General features: G+C 37.5%; 1 protein-coding gene across 1 annotated transcript; it reads left to right on the top strand.

Moving 5' to 3' along the window:
- Positions 1-3,234: 3,234 nt before the first annotated feature.
- Positions 3,235-23,513, top strand: LOC119484616 (protein GPR108-like). Its single transcript, XM_037763564.1, has 18 exons — positions 3,235-3,612; positions 7,086-7,205; positions 10,293-10,343; positions 13,460-13,551; positions 13,646-13,716; positions 14,081-14,277; positions 15,155-15,217; positions 15,309-15,410; positions 15,955-16,088; positions 16,332-16,407; positions 17,478-17,551; positions 17,634-17,751; positions 17,833-17,963; positions 19,367-19,410; positions 19,494-19,543; positions 20,713-20,796; positions 21,189-21,310; positions 22,084-23,513. Exons 1-18 carry the CDS (start codon positions 3,517-3,519, stop codon positions 22,169-22,171), a joined length of 1,713 nt encoding a protein of 570 aa, XP_037619492.1. The 5' UTR covers positions 3,235-3,516; the 3' UTR covers positions 22,172-23,513.
- Positions 23,514-23,880: the final 367 nt, after the last annotated feature.

Below are 23,880 nucleotides of genomic sequence, written 5' to 3'. Positions count from 1 at the left end.
ACGGTGGGAGTTTCTAATGATAGGAAGAACTCAGGCTCAATTCTGCAAAAGCCTCGTTCTCAGTGTGAAATGATGCTGTTTGTTTCATCACCAGGTGCATCCACAGCTGCTCGAACCACCCCTCCTTCAACTTCTTCCTCCTCCTCCTTTGATTTGACTCCTGCTGCTGGAGCATCAGTTTGTGCCCAGGGTAAAAGTATTATCGTGGCACCCAACATCACAGGCACCAGCTCTGGTGTATCAATTAATATGAACATAACTAACTGATTCTGTTGTTGATGTTGCTTATTGTTCTTGTTATACATCAGACCTGCACATACGGGTACTTCCCTAAAAGGCAGCGCCCCCTTTTGGGGGATAGAAAACTGAAGATCTCATAGACGTCAATGTAATCTGATGTATGTATGAAAAAATAACACAATCTTTCTCTTGCAATTGAAAAGATGAATTCATAAGCAATACAATAACTTTAATCAATATAATAAACTCAAGGGTTTGTTGCTGCAGCCTCACTGACTTCATGGCTCCTTTCTACTTGTGCTACTGTTGTTTTTTAGCTCGTCACAGACAAACATTTCAATAGTTTTTTTACAAAAATAAAACAAAACGTAAACACAATGAATGTTACCAGGACACATGTTGTTATGCTCATCTGAATCTCGATTAGGGCCGGCTATAGCCCTTTTGGTGCCTTTTGATTCAACCCCCCATAACCCTAACCCTAAAACATATTGCCAAGAAGTGAAAGTCAATTGTTCTTTCCATTGCAACATCGGCGCCCAGCAGCAGAGCCACGCTTCTGCTATTTTGGACTGAAAGCGACTACCAGACACCAGTAAAACGTCCATCTACAGTGTCGTACAAAAGTAAAACTAAATTATTTGTATTTTATTGTCATATTCTACCAAAAAGACCTGTGTTTACAGGTTAATACAATATTATAAACATAATAAGTGTTTTCAGTTCAAAATGGCGGGAGCCACTGTTGTCAAAAAAACAAAACAAAACAGAGTTTCGTCTCATTGCTTCTATACTCTTTGGCTAAACCCTGAGAACAATTTCCATTGTTTTCACTTATATTTAATAATAATAACTTTATTCCACATTTCACACGTGTTAAACATCATATCTCTGCAGACTTTTCTTTCTTTTTAATAGACTTTATTTTAAATTTGTGAACAATACAAAGAACAATTAAACCAATACATAGTTAAACAATACATATAAAGGAAATTAAGGGATAAATAAAAACAAACAAACACAAAACATGCCAGGGGTTAATATGAATAAATAAATAAATAATAGTAACTTAATTGAAAACTTTAAAATGGGAGCACCAACTCACCGTTTTACTAGCTTTTTTGTTTTTTGCAGAAGACATTGTGTTAATATATACTGTAGTACCATTTGGTGAGGTTTAACTATCGCAAATTTGTATTTATGAATATAAAACTTTGCAACAATGATAATGAGATTGATTGTAAAATACTCTCTCATATATTGTAATGAACCTTTAAAATAAATATATACATTTCCCAGTATAATTTCAAAGTCACAGATGAATCTACTTAATATCTCTGCAGACCTGGCAACTATGGATGTAGTAACCTGGCAACCCGGAGACTTCCATCCGACGTGGAGGTGATTCACTCACCACGTGAACACTTTCAGCCGGAAGCTCACTGTCAAAAGACTGAACCACGTGACCAAATCTAGGCCACCTAGTACAAGGTGAAGTCAAGTGTGTGGAAGTGTTAAACTCGGATTGTTTGACAGAGAAATAACGCACACATAATTAATAAAAAAATCTCATTATCATTGTTGCAAAGTTCTACATTCATAAACACAAATTTGCGAGAGTTAAACCTCACCAAATGGAACTACAGTATATATTAAGACAATATCTTCTGCAAAAAACAAAAAGGCTAGGAAAACGGTGAGTTGGTGCTCCCATTTTAATGTTTTTACTTAAGTTACTATTATTTATTTATGTATTTATTTATTCATTCATATTAACCCCTGGCATGTTTTGTGTTTTATGTAACTTTTTTTTTTAATTTAATTTGATGTTTGTTTGTTTTTATTTATCCCTTCATTTCCTTTATATGCATTGTTGAACTATGTATTTGTTTAATTGTTCTTTGTATTGTACTGCAATATTTGCACTATCTGTTTTATATTATGTTTATTTTTTGTTTATAGCTATATAATGTATATTGTATATTGGTAGATTTTATTCTAACGTTTTTTAACTATTGTATTGTTATTTTTACTGCTTATTTGCACCAACAAACCGAAGCAAGTTCCTAGTGTATTCCCCATACACCTGACAATAAACAAGATTCTGATTCTGATTCTGATTCAAAATTTTTAAATAAAGTCTATTAAAAATAAAAAGTCTGCAGAGATATGATGTTTAACACGTTTGACATGTGGAATAAAGATATTATTATGATTAAATAAGATAAGATAAGATCAGATATTCCTTTATTAGTCCCGCAGTGGGGACATTTTCAGTGTACAGCAGCAAAGGGGATAGTGCAAAAGACAAGAAGCATCAGCTAACAGTAAAAAAAGAGTTAAACAAAGTGAAACAAAATATGAACCATTTAAATAGAAGGAAGTATAAAAATAGGAGTAGTATATACTATATTGACAATAAACAGACTATTAACAAAATTGCACAAGTGGAAAATGATATTGTACAGTGAGAATGAATGAATGAATGAATGAATGAATGAATGAAATTCCACCTGAAAATATCAGGTTATTGTCAGTTTTTTGGTGTGTAAGTGGTCTACTGGGAGCAGTGCTGGTTGTGGAGTCTGACAGCTGCAGGAGGTATAAAATATAAAATATAAAAAAATATAATAATATATAATAAATATAATAATATAATAATAAATATAATAAAATATAATAAATATAATCAAATTAATATTATAAATATAATACAAATATAATAAATATAATAAAAATATAAAATATATTATTATTAGCATTAAAGGGATGTTACAAAGCTTTATTACTATTATTATTATTATTATTATTATTATTATTATTATTATTATTATTATTGGTGAAGAGATCTTTCATAAATCCTTTTTCTCCTACTGTCATATTACTACTGGATGTTTCTGCACGGTGTCGCCTTCTGAATCATATTTATGGTAGTGTAACCCGGATGTAAGAGTACCCGGATGTGAGCCTCCGCACGGCTGACGGGTTTGTCCGCTCCTTGTTTAATGTTCGTGATCTGAGACCAGGAAGCAGAGCTAGCTAGCTGTTAGAGCTGTTACCTTACTGCGATGAAAACACAAAAGAAACGGACAACACAACACAAATGGATATAATATCATCATAAAAGACTTACTTAAAGAACCGACAGACTGTGTTTTTAAACATTAACATCACCGTAACTCTTCCCGTGTGCTGTTAAAGACTGTTTAGCTTTATATTCATCCATCTGGCTCAGATTGAGGCTAGCTAACGTTAGCAGCTGGTTAGCTGTTAGTGATGGCTGCGGCGCAGAGAGGCGGTCTGGTGGCTGGTTATCTACTGCTGCTACTGCTGGCTGGATGCAGAGCGAGGATACACAAGCTCACCCTGAAGGTACTATACTCTATATACTATATATATCATAAACCACAGGTATGTTAGCTGCGCTGGTTGGAATCCTCCAGACGACATCTTATATTAGCTAAAGCTAGTTAGCTGGTTTTAATTAATTAGCTTTGACAGTGTTGTTGTTGTGACAATACAAAACTTCTGAGGATGATACCAGGAGCTTATCCACTACCTGTGGTGGATGGGATGTAACTAAGTACATTTACTGAAGTACTGAAGTGTTGAACAAATAAAATATCCCAAAATAATAGTAACATAGCAGAAAAATATTAGCAAAATGTCAGATTTTTTTTTTTAATATCCTAAATAATAACAGTAAAATATATTAAAACAAATATTGATAAAATATCCAAAACATATAAGTAAAATATCAGAAAACATTAATAAATATCAGACAATTATTTTTTTTCAAATATCCCCAAAAATATTAGGAAAATATTAGCAAAATGTCAGAAAAAATGAGTGAAATATCCAAAATATCAGTTAAAGATTTAAAAAATATTAATAAAATATTCCAAAAATATTAGTAAATATTAGAAAACATTAATGAATTATCAGACAATTATTTTTTTTTAAATAGCACCAAAATATTAGTAAAATAGCACCAAAATATTACTAAAGTGTCAGACATAAATTTGTAATATATCCAAAATAATATCAGTAAAATATACAAAAAAACTTTAGTAAAATACCCCCCCCCCCCAAACATTAGTGAAATATCCCCAAAAATATTAAAGTAAAAACTATCAGAAATGTGGTATTGTGTTATTGTGACAAAAAACACTTGGTTTAAATACAAATTATAATACTTCTGAGGATGATACCAGGAGCTTATCCACTACCTGTGGTGGATGGGATGTAACTAAGTACCTTTACTGAAGTACTGAAGTGTTGAACAAATAAAATATCCCCAAAATATTAGCAAAATGTCAGATTTTTTTTTTTAATATCCTAAATAATAACAGTAAAATATATTAAAACAAATATTGATAAAATATCCAAAACATATAAGTAAAATATCAAAAAACATTAATAAATATCAGACAATTATTTTTTTCAAATATCCCCAAAAATATTAGGAAAATATTAGCAAAATGTCAGAAAAAATGAGTGAAATATCCAAAATATCAGTTAAATATTTAAAAAATATTAATAAAATATTCCAAAACTATTAGTAAATATTAGAAAACATTAATGAATTATCAGACAATTATTTTTTTTTAAATAGCACCAAAATATTAGTAAAATAGTACCAAAATATTACTAAAGTGTCAGACATAAACTTGTAATATATCCAAAATAATATCAGTAAAATATACAAAAAACTTTAGTCAAATACCCCCCCCAAACATTAGTGAAATATCCCCAAAAATATTAAAGTAAAATCTATCAGAAATGTGGTGTTGTGTTGTTGTGACAAAAAAAAACTTGGTTTAAATACAAATTATAATACTTCTGAGGATGATACCAGGAGCTTATCCACTACCTGTGGTGGATGGGATGTAACTAAGTACATTTACTGAAGTACTGAAGTGTTGAACAAATAAAATATCCCAAAATAATAGTAACATAGCAGAAAAATATTAGCAAAATGTCAGATTTTTTTTTTAAATATCCTAAATAATTACAGTAAAATATATTAAAACAAATATTGATAAAATATCCAAAACATATAAGTAAAATATCAGAAAACATTAATAAATATCAGACAATTATTTTTTTCAAATATCCCCAAAAATATTAGGAAAATAGTAGGAAAATATTAGCAAAATGAGTGAAATATCCAAATAATATCAGTTAAATATTTAAAAAATATTAATAAAATATTCCAAAAATATAAGTAAATATTATAAAAACATTAATGAATTATCAGACAATTATTTTTTTAAAATAGCACCAAAATATTAGTAAAGTGTCAGACATAAACTTGTAATATATCCAAAATAATATCAGTAAAATATACAAAAAACTTTAGTAAAATATCCCCCCCAAACATTAGTGAAATATCCCCAAAAATATTAAAGTAAAAACTATCAGAAATGTGGTATTGTGTTATTGTGACAAAAAACACTTGGTTTAAATACAAATTATAATACTTCTGAGGATGATACCAGGAGCTTATCCACTACCTGTGGTGGATGGGATGTAACTAAGTACCTTTACTGAAGTACTGAAGTGTTGAACAAATAAAATATCCCCAAAATATTAGCAAAATGTCAGATTTTTTTTTTTAAATATCCTAAATAATTACAGTAAAATATATTAAAACAAATATTGATAAAATATCCAAAACATATAAGTAAAATATCAGAAAACATTAATAAATATCAGACAATTATTTTTTTTCAAATATCCCCAAAAATATTAGGAAAATATTAGCAAAATGTCAGAAAAAATGAGTGAAATATCCAAAATATCAGTTAAATATTTAAAAAATATTAATAAAATATTCCAAAAATATTAGTAAATATTAGAAAACATTAATGAATTATCAGACAATTATTTTTTTAAATAGCACCAAAATATTAGTAAAGTGTCAGACATAAACTTGTAATATATCCAAAATAATATCAGTAAAATATACAAAAAACTTTAGTAAAATATCCCCAAAAAACATTAGTGAAATACCCCCAAAAATATTATCAGAAATGTGGTATTGTGTTATTGTGACAAAAAACACTTGGTTTAAATACAAATTATAATACTTCTGAGGATGATACCAGGAGCTTATCCACTACCTGTGGTGGATGAGATGTAACTAAGTACATTTACTGAAGTACTGCACTTGTATGTACTATTTTGAGGTATTATTTAATGAAGTTACTTTGCAGATTAATAATACAAAATATATTTAACTAATAAATTATATTCTAATATTAGATTAGGATGGAACTTAATTGAGCCCCAGGGTAAATTGACCAGCATTATATAAAGTCATTAAAATGAGCTCCACCTTTATCAGCTGCAACATTAAAGTGTTTAACGAATAAAATATCCCCAAAATATTAGTCAAATATCCCAGAATTAGTTTTTTAAATATCCTAAATAATAACAGTAAAATATCAAAAAAATATTAATAAAATATTATGGTATGGATGTCCTCTAAGCGATGTGAACGGCGTTACCACAGTTTTACACTCGGTGGCTCAAAGTCTTGGAAAGGGAGGAGTGAGCAGAGGGGTAACTCAGTTGGTTGCAATCTGCAACGCCACCACTTGATGTCACCAAATCCTACACACTGTACCTTTAAGTATATTATTATGTTAATACTTTAGCACTTTTACTTAAGTAAGATTTACTTGTAGAGTATTTCTACACTGCTACTTTTACTCAAGTAAAAGATCTGGATACTTCTTCCACCGCTGTCTGCTACTGAACATGAGCTGTAATTGTTAAATGACTCAAGAGTTCGTTGCAGCAGCTCAGCTCTCCAACTTTTTATTTGCTCTTCTTCCCAGAATGAAACTCGGGTTGCCGTCGACCTCAACAACTTTGGTTTCTATGCCAACGGGACTCTGGATGTCAAAATGATCTCTCTGCGCCTCCCAGAGCAGCTGGTCAACTACAGCGCCTTCCCGGTAAGAAGTACTTATTTTTTTGTACATGTGAGTTTGTTTTACTTGACCTGCTGAACTTGTCAACAGGTTGAATTATGTTTTCAAAATGGTATAATCAGTATTATCGCGGTATTGTTAAAATGTGCCAAAGTACTGATATACACAGTTACATTATTATTATTATTTGGGCTGGCTTGACCATACGTTAACGCAATACAATAACGTTTCCTGTCCATGACAGAGTTTGCATGCAGCTTTAGCCATGATGTCTAGCTCTGCTTTTGCTGGCAGTGTGTGAAACCCAAAGTGTTTCCATACTTTACTGTATGTGTAGTGTTTACCACGTTGGATTTAAAATGGGAGGGTGCAGGTCGTATCCACGTGGACCCTCCACCGTTTTCTGCTTTCTCCTTTCGGCTTGTGGTGGCCGGCTGTTTGTTGTTTGAAGGATACGGAACGGATATGACGCCACGTTACAACAATAAAAGCGGAAACTTCCTTCTAGCTCTGCATAGACTCAAATAAAGCAAATATGTCGATTCAGGCATTAAAAAAATAAACTTCAAAATCGTAAAAAAAAAGAAAATCGGCTTACATTTTTTTTTTTCACCCCTGAAAACTGGCTCTTTTAAGTCAATTACATCATCCTGGTGCAGTAAATCCTAACAAAACTGCGTAACAAAGGTTCAATAGAAACAAATGGGCGTAGGTCAGGAAGTACTGAGAGATTGACTGACTCGTTGTTAGTTTTGGTGTTTTAATGGTATTTGTAGTCATTAAGCAAAATATACAACTAGGCCAGCCGTATCCTTTTTAAGTAATCCCACAGTGTCACCTGATTATCTTTGGTACTAACATTGCACATGCTGTTTAAGTAGAAAGAGGAAGGAAACCGCAACATCAGTTTGACATGCTGCTAATGTTGTCAGGCCATGTGGTTAATTTTGTGTTTTAAAAAAAAAAAAAAACAGTGCTAGGAAACAAATCTGTTAACAAGTTGTCACATGAAGACCATAAAGCGAGTCTGCAGTTTGATATGCAGTACGTTGTGTTGTGTTGTAGATTGTTTCTCCCAACATGAACAGAGAGAACTGAATGGTTGAGTACTGGAATGCAGTGCTTCTTTTTTACTGCCTGATAATGACTATTTGACATGAATAAATACACTAATCTTTATCAGTCCAATGAATGAAAATAACAGACAATTTAATGTTTATCCCCCTAAATATGGAGCTAAAACCTGCTCTACAATGGCAATAATTAATAGGCGTTATACTTTTATAAAGCTTCTTAGATTGACATCCTTATTTCTTTATACTTATTGAGTCCCAGCAACAGCAGATCTGATTCACAGATGACATTTTGGCTGAGCAGGAAAACACAGGTGTCATTGATAACATGAGGAACAACTGCATTCCATGTAGAGAGTTATCTCATCTCACACTGGCACAGAATATATATGTGCTAACTGGCCGTCAGCTGTCGTCTTTGCGGTGTTTTCAAGTGCAACTTTTTGGCCAAGACAAAAGCGACATGAGACGAGGCAACAGTCGGCCTTCATCGCCGCTAGTTCTCTGATGTCAGCCTGGTGTGTCTGGGCCTCATAAGACTGAAGGCCTTTACACACTATTGTATATATACTATATACATATATACTATATGTCTAGGGCTTTTATTGTGAAAGGTAAGAACAGGAGTAGATCTGCTCCGCACTGCCTTTGTCAAGGTTGAAAGGAGCAATAAAGTTTGTTGTCTTGGTTCGGACTACGGAGCCTCCGTGTTGTTCTTTCATAAATAACGCAACTCAACCCGTTCAGCACAACATGATTGGTTGATGCCTTTATTCGTTCCGTGAAAGCTCAGAAAATCAACCTCGTTCCGAAAAAAAGTATCGCTTTTTCACCACATAATATTCACGTTCTGTGTGAAAGTATTCATGACAGCAAAAAAAAGAGAAAAATATATTGACGTGCAAATTAATTGCAAGAAAAAAACGCAGCCGGTGTGTATCGGCCTTTACAGTCTGATATTTCCACTAGAATGGCTAAAAACACATGAAATGACAAACTAAAGAGCCTTAAGGCTGGAACTGGAACACACCTCGACGACTTCAGCCGACGGCCAGTTAACACGTACGTTCTGCGCCTGCGTGAGAGAAAATAATTCCACACCAGCAGGCGGCGGTAGTCTGTATTCATCATTCAAAAAGGGAAACAGGAAGACCGAGGACGGTGGATAAACAAGCCGTTGTTATGATACGTATATGATTCAAAGCAGCGTTTGCCGACCATTTTCACACCACTCTCACTCACCACTTAGCTTCTTTCCAGATGGCCATGTCGCTGTGAAAGTACCTGTGTGTTGGAATGATCAGATGAGATGAAGAAAATGTGGGCGGACAATTTAGTGATGAAATGTCAGGCCAACTGAACACAAGAATCTCAAACAACCAAAATTACAAACATATATCCGCTATCAAGAAGTCAAAGATCTTTGGCTGCACAGAGAACAGGAATCCTTCCTCTTAAAAACATCCAGGAATGTGAATTAGAAGACGCTGAACATGAATCCCATTTTCTTCTGTATTGTCCTCATTATGTTGAGTTAAGAATATCTATTTTAAATCAAATGTCTGTTTCGGTGCACTGACGATGGCAGAATGGAACGGTTATTTAATTTTAAAGCTCATCAGTTGTCTGCCTTTGATTCTCAAGCTTGGAAAAAACATCAGTAGCAACATAAATGACAAATACTAAACAAATAATGGTTTGTTTGTTTAGTATTTGTCAGTTATGTTGCTACTCCGGTTTCTGTCTCTTTTTGTTTATTTTCTAAATATTGGTGTCTTGGAAGCCTGTGTAGGCTGGGCATATTATTTTTTGCATGACACAATAATAATAATAATAATAATCATTCTAGCTTGTGACATGACTGGCTTCACCTGCAGTGATTTGACTGCTTGTTTTACTTGGTGGGGAACATGGGGAGCTCTTAAACGGAGCCAGAGAGATAATATATGAAGTGTTGAACAATGACAGAGTGAAATGTTGTATTTATACTGGAAACTACTGAACCATTGACTGACCACATTTCTAACACTCTCTTTAGGTTGGTTTCACCCTCTCCAGGTCACGTGTGAATGGAGTCCTGTCCTACACAGTGAGTATATAAATCATTAATTTTTCTGTTGAAAATTACACACAGTTATTATCAGCAGAGGTGGAAGAAGTACTCACATCTTGTACTTCAGTAAAAGTAACAATACCACAGTGTAGAAATACTCTGTTACCAGTAAAAGTACAAAAGTTCAGCATCAAATTACACTGACGCTGGGGCCACACAGCGCGCTTCAGGCTCGCCTGACGGCAGCGTCACGTCGTGGCTGCGTCATGCCCACCTAGGGTGTTCACACTAGACGCGAGTTACCCACGTCTCGGGAGCGTCTCGGAGCTACCTGTCAGCTGTGTTTTTGCTGTTGCTGACAGCCCTTTCTTTCTACATAGAGTTTGCCTTTTAATGGCCATTTAACTTCATAATAAATGTGATTTATATTTATTTAAGACAAAAAAGGGTAAGAACTGTGTGGTAATTTGTAAATATTATTAAAAACAAGCAAATAAATTCATACATAAATATTAATATATAGCCCATATAAATCCCTCTTTTCTGTCAGTGAAGAGGGATATATATATAAATCCCTCTTCACTGACAGTGAGGAGGGATTTCTATGGGCTATATATATATATATATATATATATATATATATATAAATCCCTCTTCATTGACAGTGAAGAGGGATTTCTGTGGGCTATATATTAATACAAAAAAATAAATAAATACATTAGTAGTAAGAGAGAGCCTACAGCAATCCCTCTTCACTTTGACTGGCACAGTTTTAAACAACATTTCCAGGGGGTTTCGGGTTCCTGTTCTACAGCATTCCAGGTTGCGGCTTTTATCGAAAACGACTTAATTTACATCTGGGGCGGGACAGCAATTTACATTATAAATGCTGATGTTCCGACATCTCAGGCAACTTGGAGCTTTTCACCACCTTGTTGCTGAACTGCGCCTTGATGGAGAAAAACACCTGAAGTATTTCAGAATGATAAATATAAGTAAAGTGTTTTTTTTTTTATTATTATAAAACAAAGCAAAATAAACAGTTTCGTTATTTGTTAACCTTTAGAAAACGAAAATTATTATTAAATATCTTTAAAAAAATTAAATAACACCTCTAAAAGAAAGAACAATAAGGTTACGTGGTGTTTGTTGAGAGAGAGAGAGAGAGAGAGAGAGAGAGAGAGAGAGAGAGAGAGAGAGAGAGAGAGAGAGAGAGAGAGAGAGAGAGAGAGAGAGAGAGAGAGAGAGAGAGAGAGAGAGAGAGAGAGAGAGAGAGAGCGCATCGAAAAATACTGCCCATCACCTGATGTTCTTAAAACCTATTAACCCAGTATATTATATTTATAGCATATGTAGGGTTTCTGCTATGACTACTACAGTGTTTACAAAATTAAAAGCCTGTACTATATTAACTTGATGGAAACCTGCAAGTACACCACTGCTTTATTTAGAGTATTTCAGAATAAAAGCATTGTGTTAATGAATGAATGATTCTGTGCACTAAAAACGCTAGAGGACTTTTATTTTGAAATCTAGATAGGAAGTGTAAAATATTGATGGTCAGTGACATATTCTACAGATGTCTAGACATGGAAACTGTAGTAATCTTGCTGGTATGATGTTCATATACTGTCAATAGATCACCTTCACTGTCTGTTGCTGCTGGAAGACGCAGCCGAGAGGTAAGCGGCTAGCGTGTAAAATAGGCGAGCCTTCTATTCTATAAAATAGACGCGCGTCTGACGTGCGTCTGACGCGCGTCTGACGTGCGTCTCATGCGGGCAGTGTGTCCACTCTAACCTGTTAACATGGACGCCGAAATAAAAAACAACACACGACGTTGCCGTCACGCGAGCATGAAGCGCGCTGTGTGCTCCAGGCTTTAGAGTACCAAAAATAAAATGACTCATTCTGCAGAATCATCTATATTATATTATTGTATTATTATTATTGATGGATTAATGTGTTCATCACTTTAATGTTGCAGCTGGTAAAGTGAAGCTATTTTAATTATTTTTTGGATATTTTACAAATTTTTGTCTGATAATTTATGACCATTTTCTGATATTTTACTAATATTTTTCTGATATTTTACTAATGTTTTTTGGGATATTTTGCTATTTTCTTTGGATAGTTTGCAGATATTATTTTAGATATTTTACAAGTTTATGTCTGACACTTTACAAATATTTTCCTGCTATTTTTCTAATACTTTTTGGACATTTTACGATTTTTTGTTTGATACTTTATTAATATTTTTCTGATATTTTACTAATATTTTTGGGATATTTTACAAATGTTTTTTGGATATGTTCCTGATATTATTTTGTATATTTTACAAATTTTTGTCTGACACTTTTCTAGTTTTGTCTGGTATTTTACTAAGATTTTTGGGATATATGAAACATTATTTCCTGATAATTTATTAATATTTACTGATATTATTTTGGATATTTTACAGATTTATGTCTTGATACTTTACTAATATTTTTTGGATATTTAACAAATTTTTGTCTGACACTTTACACATTTATATAATGTATATAATATCTTTCTGATATGTAACTAATATTTTGGGGATATTTTACCAATTTTTTCCTGATAATTTATTAATATATTGAGATATTTTACTGATATTATTTTGGATATTTTTTACAGATTTATGTCTGATACTTAACTAATATTTTTTGGATATTTTACAATTTTGTCTGATAATTTATTCATATTATCTGATATTTTGCTAACATTTTGGGATATTTTCCTTAGTTTTTTTTTAATATTTTACTAATATTTCTTTGTATATTTTACTGATATTATGTTTGATATTTTAAACATTTTTGTCTGACAATTTGTTAATATTTTTCTGCTATTTTAGTAATATTTACTGGCAGAACATGGAAATACTTAAGTAAAATACAAGTACCTCAAAATTGTATTTAAGTACAGTACTTGAGTAAATGTACTTAGTTACTTTCCACTACTGACTATCAGACTTTTTTGTAATTATTCACGCTGTTGACGGAAAACGTGTGTGTGTGTTATGAATGTCAGATATTGATGTGTCAGGTTATTTCAGGGGAGGTTTAGTGGTAACGTGCAGCGGCTGTTTAAATGTGAATATTTGATGTTGTTTTTTTGTTTTTTTTCGCCAGGCGGAGGAGACGGAGACGTGCCCACTCACTCTCACTAAGTTCACCAACAACGAGCCTCTCATTCTGTTTCTCATTGATATCACCACGCTCAGGTGTGTATATGTTTCAGCACCAGTACTCACAGGTGTGTTACTGTGCCCTGGCAGCCTAATGTGAAGGATGACTATATGATGTGTGTTTGTGTAGTGTCAATGTGAGAGCTATGGGCGACCAGGACAACCTCTTGATAGCAAAGGCAAAGGCTGAAGCACCTAAAAGTAAGTGTCATTCACACTTTACAAACCTCACAAAATCACTCAGCGTTTTGCTTCCCTTTGCAGTCATATTTAAAGGGAAAGTTGTGGTGTTACCTAAAAAAATCTAGGTATCTAAAATGCATTTAGCTGGTACTCCTGTCTGTTTCTCCAAACTCCATCAACTGTAGGTAATACACTGACTATGGAGAAGTACCTCTTACAACCACACTGAGAAACACCACAACTATCCCTTTAAAGACCAGAAAGAATGATGGGATCATTTTAAACCTTTGAGAATTTAAACATATTCAATTCAACCACCATTTTGTGAAACCCGAGGAATGTGACGGAGTAGCTTGGTGTGTCCTGTATTTGTTTCCTGTAGGTCCGATGAAAGCCAGAGATGCTCCTGCTAATGATGATGCTGCTGTTACACCAGTTGCACCACATACACCAACAACACAAAGTGCAAAGACTAAGGAGCCTCAGAACAATCCGGAAGTTGAGTCTGTGGGTCAGAAGTCAGTAGAACAGCCAGAGGCTGCAGCAGAAGCTACAAAGGTGGAGGAAAATGAATTCCAGGTAAGAGGTGTAGGTGAGCCTCTATTAGGGGGTGGCGGTATACCGGTTTCATCACCGTCAACGGTGTCACGTTCGGCCACGACATGGATTTTTCAATACCGTCATTACCGTGATAAACACACACACACGTTTTGGTTTAGCACACACACACATACGACGGAAATACAACACCTGATAAACTATGTCACATCCACACAGGTTGTCTATGGTTACGTACAGGCTACCGCCGTTATTAACCCACATTAACAGGTTAGAGCAGCCACACAGACCAGGTGAGCAGTGTGGCTGCAGCTGCTCGTACGTGTGTGGCGTCCACACAGACAGCATTGCTGTTGCAGAGCTGCCAGCCCTCAACACATCGTTTTCACGGTCTATTTTGGCGGAGAAATGCGCGCATCACTCGGAAAAATTAGGCGACACACGACCAATCTCTAGATTAGCCGCCCGTAGTCGAGCCACGCTGCTCGCAGTCCATGTGTTTTCTGTACAGCACCGGTCCAACAGCGTGACTCTACGCTGGATATTTTCAATCTCTTTCTTCATGTGGGTTAAGATGTAAAAGGTTCTTTCAGCTTTCTGTTTCTTCAAAGATGTAAATTCAATAAAATGTAAAGTAATTCCCAGTTTAGCTGTGGTGAAAAGAGGTGAAATAATAAAACAACAGTAGGCTAAATGTGTGAAAAAACATTTTTTTTTCGAAATATTCTTTATTTCTGAGATCCAGGTTGCTCGACAGTTCACTCACAACTGAAAACAACAGCATGACTCTTATTATTAACTCTGAATGAATCACATTACATTTACATTATGGGGCAGGCTACTCCTCCAAAAACACATATAGGTTTAAAATCAGTTTCTAATCTGTGTTTGCTTCCAGCTGGATAAGGTCAAACAACTGACGTTGGCTCTGGACAAAGTTGACGGCTCGTACAACTTCAGCGTAAGCACACCTTTGTTAACCGTTCTACGTGATGTGAAACAATCTGTGATGTGGTTCACTGTTGCGTGACATGTTCTCTTCTCTCCCACAGTTCCACATGGTGGTCGGCCTGCTGGCGGAGGGTCTGTACAGCCTCAAGTTCCACTACTGTCAGAACCGGGTGCCTGGGATCAAATTCCCCTACTCGTTAGCTGTAAGTTGAGCGTGTTTGTGTTAGCACATGGATCCTCAGTCTATGCGGAGGTAGAAGGAAGTTACCGCTTTTATTGTTGTAGTCTGAGTAACGTGACGTCATATCCGTTCCGTATCCGTCAACTAAAACAAACCGCAGCGAGCCGAAACGAGAAAGTAGAAAACGGCAGAGGGTCGGCGTGGTTACGACCTGCACCCTCACATTATAAATCCAAAGTGGTTAACACTACACATCCAGTAAAGTATGGAAACACTTTGGGTTTCACACATTGCAGGAAAAGCAGAGCTGGACATCACGGCTAAAGCTTCATGCTAACTCTGTCATGGACAGGAAATGTTATCGTATTGCGGCAACGTGCGGTCAAGCCGGCCGTCACTCTCATCTCCGTGGTCATATGGGCCGACGCTACAACTGTAATATCGAATCGCAATACATATCAAATCGGCACCCAAGTATCGTGATAGTATTGAGTCAGGAGATAGGTGTATCGTCCCAGCTCTACCTCAGGTGTGTTCATGTGTTAACCTGGATGTATCCTCTGCAGGTGGAGGTGACGGAGAAGAATCCAGAAGGCTACCTGTCTGCGGCAGAAATCCCTCTGTCTCGCCTTTACATCGGTATGGCTGGAGTCTTCTTCACTGCTGCCATGGTCTGGGTGTACACACTCATGAAGCACAGGTACGCAGGCCTACACTAATGTGTCGCAGAATCTTACAGCTTCTTTATTTAAAGATGCTGAATCACTTTGCAGAGTCATGTTTTTTTTAATATCCTGTGAAGTTGTTACAACACCCACATTATAACAAGACTACAGCCAAAGAGGCTCTGTGAGGTTTTGAGCTAAATGCTAACAGCATATTAATTAAAGATTAAATATTATTATTATTATTATACCCCTGCCCCTGTGTGCTTTTTTTACAGGTACAGCGTGTTTAAGATCCACTGGCTGATGGCAGCGCTGGCCTTCACCAAGGCCATCTCACTGGTCTTCCATAGTGTAAGTACACCAGCACTGCAGAGCAGACAAGGGCTGGACCATATGGCCAAACAATATAAGGTGGTCGCGCACATCCGAAACCGTAGTAGGCCGCTGCTGGACCAGTAGAAGACGGCACGGAAAAACGTAGAAGAAGGTCCACACACTATAGCTCCCTTTTAAGTGCAATTTATTGGCACATCTTAGTTAGCTCACATGATGTGACCAGAGCGTTTACCTTTTGAGATGGCGTCTCGGTGCAGAGAATAAATTGCACTTAAAGGGAGCTACGTGAGTGTCGGGACCTTCTTTTACGTTTTTCATTGGACCATATGGCCACACACACATTTAAATCAATAATTATCATGATATGTATTTAATAAAAAATATTAACGCTCAATTTACAGTTTTTTTGTGACCAAATTATTATTGGTTTACCTTTTTCCCACTTTTGCATTAATTATGGAGTCATTACGTATGAAAACCAAGTAACTGAAATATTGTTTTGTTAGGGTTAGATTCGTTTTTTAATATTTATTATTATTACTATATGTGTGTGTGTATATTTAGGGCCCGAGCACGAAAGTGCCAGGACCTAGAAAGTGCCAGGACCCTATTGTTTTTCTGCAGATTATTATTTTTCTGCCGGGAGATTGCCTTTTTTTTCAGCATGATGTTCATTTATACATAAATAAATGGTGTAGTTTACAGTTTTAAGAGTGTTCTCCTCAGGTAAGAACCCTGAAGAAACCACAAGGTTAATTATTATATAACATACAATTATTTATTATCCTTTGAGCATATGTTAACTTCCGGTTAGGTCAGAATAATTGAATCGTGCGTCTCTTTTATACTTTCCAAATGTTATCGGATCGCATCGATCAAATTCAAAGTCATATCGTTCAAAACTATTTATCAACTGTTTTATCCCAAATGGTGCCCAAATTTTGTGAATCTCACCGTTGTGAAAATTGTCACAAAATCATTTTTATTGTGTTTTAGTAGCAACGTGTGTGAGTCACCTCTCCCCCTTCACTCACTCAGTCAGATATACAGCTGCTAGAAAAAGTTTTTTTCTCTCGGTCTCTCAGATCAACTATCACTTCATCAACACTGAGGGGCATCCTATCGAAGGCTGGGCCGTCATGTATTACATCACACATCTGTAAGTACCATTTCTCCAGGAGTTTAAAGTTATCATTTGGGGTTCATTTGTAACAGTGACTTTGTATTGATGTGCTTTCCAGGCTCAAGGGGGCGCTCCTCTTCATCACGCTGGCGCTGATCGGCACCGGCTGGGCTTTCGTTAAATACATCCTGTCTGACAAGGAAAAGAAGATCTTCATGATTGTCATCCCTCTGCAGGTGTGTGAAACGGTAGTTGTGTGTGATTATCTACATTGGGTGAGTTTGTTTTGGTGACCCCGCTCACCCGTCATCCTGCAGGTCCTGGCTAACGTCGCCTACATCATCATCGAGTCTACGGAGGAGGGCTCCAGTGAATACTACCTGTGGAAGGAGATCCTGTTTCTGGTCGACCTCATCTGCTGCGGCGCCATCCTCTTCCCTGTTGTCTGGTGAGTGTGTGTGAGGTCACATTTTCCATTTTAAAAATCTGTTGAAAAATTGAATTAAGACTAGTTTTGAGGCGGGTGTATAAAGTGGCTGGCTGTTTCCACAGAGGCTAGTTGAGATAAGAGGATCTTCATGGCAAAATTGGGCACTTTGGGAACTGTTCTGCATCCAAACTGCCTCATTTCAGAGCATTTTGTAGGAAAAATATTCAATTTAAAGTGTTACTGCACACTGAACCCTCTGAGTCCTGCGATCCTGACCGACTTTACTGTCATTCAGAGGCTGTAGCAGGTTCAGTTTTAGAGCTGGAGTGAAGGTACTGACATATGAAACTAGAAAACCTAAGGAAACCAACCATGTCATGCTAGCTTGTCGGGAAAGAGGTTAAATAACGCTCCAAAGTTGGGCTAAATTTTAGCGAGGAAAAACTGGCATGGTCATTTTCATGTATGTATAAAAGGTTGTGTCCTGTTCTTTTGCCCTGCGTGTCAGTAAATAGCCTACAACTCCATTAAATTCTGTTGATGTCATGCTACTAGCACTACTAGCTACTGGATGATAGCCGGTTATTTGGGAACAGAGACGTTAATACATCCACCACGGTACAGGCTTACAGCATACAGCCCATAGGTGTATTATTAGATAATAAAAGTGATGAATTACAGCCAATATATCCATTATTACAGCCGCATACATCTAGCAGGAAGCTGGTAGAACCGGATATGTCATCTGAGCGTGCAGGGCGGTGCAGTCCCGTGGGTCTGATGCACGTTCATTATGCCGAGGAAAATAACTCTGGATTCAGCTGTTAGTTCATTTTATAACTTTTAGGACATAATGATTTAAATGAAGGATATTTAGGTGTTCCTACTGGGAAGTTGATTCACCTAAAAAAAATGATCCTCTGATTTACAGACGTCTCTTTATACATCCATGGACACAGACTCATTGGAGTTTTCAGTTTAAAATGGTGGCAGCGCCATCTAGTGGCTGTTGTCAAAAAAGCACCAGAGTTTAGTCTGTTTGCTTCTAGACTCTTTGCTGCGGCTCAGACCTTGGGGAGAACTCACACTTTAACACACTAACAGCAGTAGGAAAGAGATCAGGTTGCCAGGAAACCAAAAGTAATGCTTGAAAGCAGGCGAGATGACGGGCTGGAGGAGCGGCCCCACCAGCCAATCAGAGCTAAGTCGAGCCATGGCGTAGGTTCCCCTCTTCTCAGCTGATCGTGAAATGCAATAAAACAAGTCCAAAATCTCCAGGTAGAAAATTACAAAGTCAAGGATTTATTTTTTCTAATGAAAAGGTGTTAATGGACCATGCATGCGTTAACCCATAACAGTACATACCGTTCAGTCAGTCTTTGTGCAGATGTGTAGTGCTCAAACATACTCTGTCTTTACAGGTCCATCCGTCATCTACAGGAGGCTTCCAGCACCGACGGCAAAGGTGAGACTCCTCATCCGTTACAGCCAGACGCTTCTATGAGATTCTGATATCTTTTTATTAAATTTGGTCTCTGTCTCTTTCAGCTGCCATGAATTTGGAGAAGCTCAAGCTCTTCCGGCATTATTACGTGATGGTAAGAAGGAGTTGAGCTCAGCAGTGTTTGTCTTCTGTCCCCAACCGGAGCCTGACGTCCTGCGCCATACACAGTGTTTCTGATGCATTAGGTCGTCAGCGAGAAAAAACTGTAATCTGAGCCTTAACCCCGAGGTTAAACCTACAGGAGACCTCACGCCTCATTGCAACTTCAAGCAGAGATGATTTTTCTTTTCTTTTTTTGTTGTAATCATCGATCTACGAAGACACACTTAAGCTGGGTTTCCACTAAAAAGTTCCTGGTAATTTTAGTCCCGGGATTACTTTTCAAAGGTTCCTTCAGCCCACTCTAGTCTGTGTTTCCACCGCGGTCTAAAGACCTGTGAAGTTAAGGCAAATTAGTCAGCTGACATATGAAAAAGCAACATGACATGTGACGAGGGCTGCTGGTGGTCACAGCAGTAAACATACTCTGCAGCCTGCAGTTCAGTGTGTCTGCCTGTTTACTCTAAAAAACACTGGAAAAATAAACCTTTCTGCTGCATAGATTTACTGATGCACGTTGGATGTAATGAATGAAACTAAGAGCGTCTGTCTCCACAGTAAATCCTCATCATCATCATAAAAAAGCGCTCAGAGCGGATATGTCATCTGAGCGTGCAGGGCGGTGCAGTCCCGTGGGTCTGATGCATTTTCATTATGCTGAGGCAAATAAGTCTGGATTCAGCTGTTAGTTCATTTTACAACTTTTAGGACATAATGATTTAAATGAGGGCTATTTAAGTGTTCATACTGGGAAGTTGATTCACATACACTCTCTCTTTATACATCCATGGACACAGACTCATTGGTGTTTTCAGTCCAAAATAGCGGCAGCGCTACCGTTATTATACCACTACGAAACGCTGGGATAAAGCACTCGCCGGCACCCTGCGGTCGCTTTTCTGACAGAATAAGACGCCATATGGACACAGGCCTTAAATCAGTACTAGAATCCTTCCAGAGAGCCAGAACAAAAGCTTTGCTAACAACCCCCACATACTGTCGGACCACTCTGACAATGCATACCATTGTTCTTTGTCACAAAGCAAGTTTTACTGAGCTGGAGCAAGATGGTAAAGGAAAGATCCAGTTTGGATTAAAAGCCACATTAGTTCAAGCATCCAACTGTGTGTACATTTATTAAACATTGTGTTTTCTTCTTTTCAGATCGTGTGTTATATCTACTTTACCAGGATCATAGCCATTCTGCTCAAGGTCACTATGCCTTTCCAGTGGCAGTGGTGCTACGAGGTGAGACGACAACAGACGATGAGCAGAAACTATTTGACTTTATGACTTTAGTGAGCGCTTGTTTGTCAAAGGTCAAAGACATCCTGTCGCTTACACTGACTCAACATTGACCGGGCTGCAGGTTTTATTGGATGTGTGCCAGTAGGATGTTTGCATACACATCACATATATTGTTCAGAAGATGGTCGGGATGTTAGCATTACAGGAAGGAGAAAATGTTTCAAGCTGCACTCATTAAATCACACAACCGTTTATACATCAGGGATTTCTGTTTGAATGGTCTGATGCCAGTAATGAAGCTTGTTTGCATGCTTGTTGGGAAGAAATGTATTCATCATGTCTTTATACTGTCTCTACCTGCTGTCATTAATCACGCTGTCCTGCTTCTTCAGTTTCTGGTGGAGGTGTCCACTCTGATCTTCTTTGTGTTGACGGGCTACAAGTTCAGACCGGCGTCCAACAACCCATACCTGCAGCTCCCCCAGGACGAGGAGGACGTAGAGATGGATGAAGTGTAAGCACACACTCCCTTTATTTACAGGCTTATTTATGCCTCTACATGTCGTACACACTGACCCTTTTACAGTTTGCAAACAACGATACCGTAGGTAGGTTTAGTTTAGTTTATTACTTTATTTGACAGGGACAGTGCATATTGCCAAAATGCAGAACTCGAGGCTTCAAAACCGCAGTACACAAATAGAGATAGATAAGATTAGAAATATCAGCAGCGGCTCTACTTCGAGCTCCCTCCGGATGTCTGAGCTCCTCACCCTATCTCTAAGGCTGAGCCCAGCCACCCTACGGAGGAAACTTATTTTGGCTGCTTGCATCCGCGATCTCATTCTTTCAGTCACTACCCAAAGCTCATGACCATAGGTGAGGGTTGGAACGTAGATGGACCAGTAAATCGAGAGCTTCCGGCTCAGCTCCCTCTTCACCACAACGGTCCTGTACAGCGCCCGCATAACTGCAGATGCCGCACCGAACCGCCTGTCCATCTCCCGCTCCATTTTTCCCCCGAGATACTTAAACTCCCTCGCTTGGGGCAGTGACTCACTCCCAACCCGGAGGGCGCAATCCACCGGTTTCTGGCAGAGAATCATGGCCTCAGACTTGGAGGTGCTGACTCTCGTCCCGACCGCTTCACACTGCAAACCGCCCAATGCGAGCTGAAGGTCACAGTTCAAAAGATTAGAAATATTATCCTGGCAAAACCTCTCAGGGCTTCCGTACATAAAAGATTAATAAAAGTTTGTATTTATTTTTCTCTGTTTGTGTGTTCAGAGTGACGGAGTCCGGTGCACTGGAGGGCATTTCCAAAGTCAAGAAAACGTGTAACGGACGTGAGCGCCAGAAAGAGTCCACCTTGTGAACGGGAAGCTGCATCTTTGGGGAGGGGGGGATCCACTAAACACCCCCAGACCAGCTGGTACTGAGGGGTACACACGGACCAAGGCACCCCCCCTCCCCCACCTCCCCAGTGACTGCTTTCCTGTTGAAACTCATGGAGTGGTTGCAGTGGTCGTGTCCACTGTCTGGCTATGCAAAAGAATAAACACTTTGTTGGACGCTCTCCTTTTCCTCGGAACAAACTCCACCCAAAAACTCTGAGAGGTTTCAGACGGAGACGAGTTCCCGCCACATTGACGGTGGAGATCTGGAGAGGAGCTCTGGTGTTCTTTAGTTTTCATTCCTCTCTCTCTCTCTCTCTCTCTCCAAAGATAACCATCATTTTAGACAAAGACTTGCTTTCGGGTGTGTTTCTATCAGCTATTTAAAACGGTACTTCTGCTTAGTTGTACCTTTCTGTGTGTGACGTGAGTACAGGTGTGTGTGAATGTGAGACGACACAAGACGATGGCCCGTACTCAGGTAAAAGGCTATTCAGTACACATTTAACATGTCGTTTCTTCTTCCCGCTATTCAGGGTCGGTTATACATCTTCATCACCAACACTGGACACTATATGTTACTCTTCTCCCCATATGTTTGATTAGTATATTGAGATATACGGAAGAGGCTGTATATTTCATTATATGTACTTATTGAAATGTTATATTTCAGTATTATTGTTTCTGTTGGAGAGGAAAGAGTTCCTCCCAGTCCGTCACATGGACCGCTGCTGTAATTTAGTGCTTTAGTGGTTATGCGTTCATCCCAGATGGCGACACGAATAAATCAGTCTCTCAGTGGTCCGACTCGTCTTCAACGACGGCCTTCTGCTTTGTTTTTTTCTTTTCCTTTTTGGCCACGCTGTGCCGATCTGGGCATAGAAGTGACCGACCTGATCATTTTGAATTTGGCTTTTTGGTTTTACCTTCGTGCTCTTGATGTGAAGCTTATTTTATTAATTATTGACAACTTATTGGTGAAGATATCAGCAGGGTAGATGGCCATTTGTAAATAATTTACAGAGACACAAAAGGATGGCACATAACATTTCATAAGAAATGCATCTAGACAGTAATGACACAGGTTCAGGTAGAGGGGTTTGATTCCTCCAGCAGGCGGAGGGGAGGAGTAAATGTGTGGAATGAAGGAGAGACTACTGAGATGTAACCAGAGACACACCTGTACAGGTGTGACAAACGGTCAGTGAGTCTGCAGGAGGTAACAGGAAGTGAACCAGTTGAGCAGAAAAGGTTTTGTGCTTGTTTCAGAGGTTTGATGTCTGTGTGAACTGTCACAATAAAGCTGGAAACGTCTCAAATGAAGCTCTTATGTCTTGAAGCTATTTTTTTTAGGGATACACTGATCTGACTTTTTCAGTCTCGATACCGATGCTGTTACCTGGGCTTTGGGTCTCGTACGATACCGAGTACCGATCTGATACCAGTGTTTGATTAATAAGCTGTATGTCTCACTGTGTAGAAGTGACTGGGATCATTCTTTTATGGGTAAGGCAACATCAGGCCTGACTTAAAAGTGCTTTCCTAACTTTGTAAAACTAAATGTAACAAATAAATACATTGATATAAATTTACTGAATTGTTATATACAGTATATATATATAATTGTGTAAACCTTTTTAATGCAGCACAAATTGGTAAAAACTTAAACAGGAATTAAAATTCAAGTATA

Source organism: Sebastes umbrosus, chromosome 3 (genome assembly GCF_015220745.1).
Source record: "Sebastes umbrosus isolate fSebUmb1 chromosome 3, fSebUmb1.pri, whole genome shotgun sequence".
Lineage (NCBI taxonomy): Eukaryota > Metazoa > Chordata > Actinopteri > Perciformes > Sebastidae > Sebastes > Sebastes umbrosus.
The sequence above is the reverse complement of the archived record's forward strand: the minus strand, read 5'-3'. Positions and strand labels throughout refer to the sequence as shown.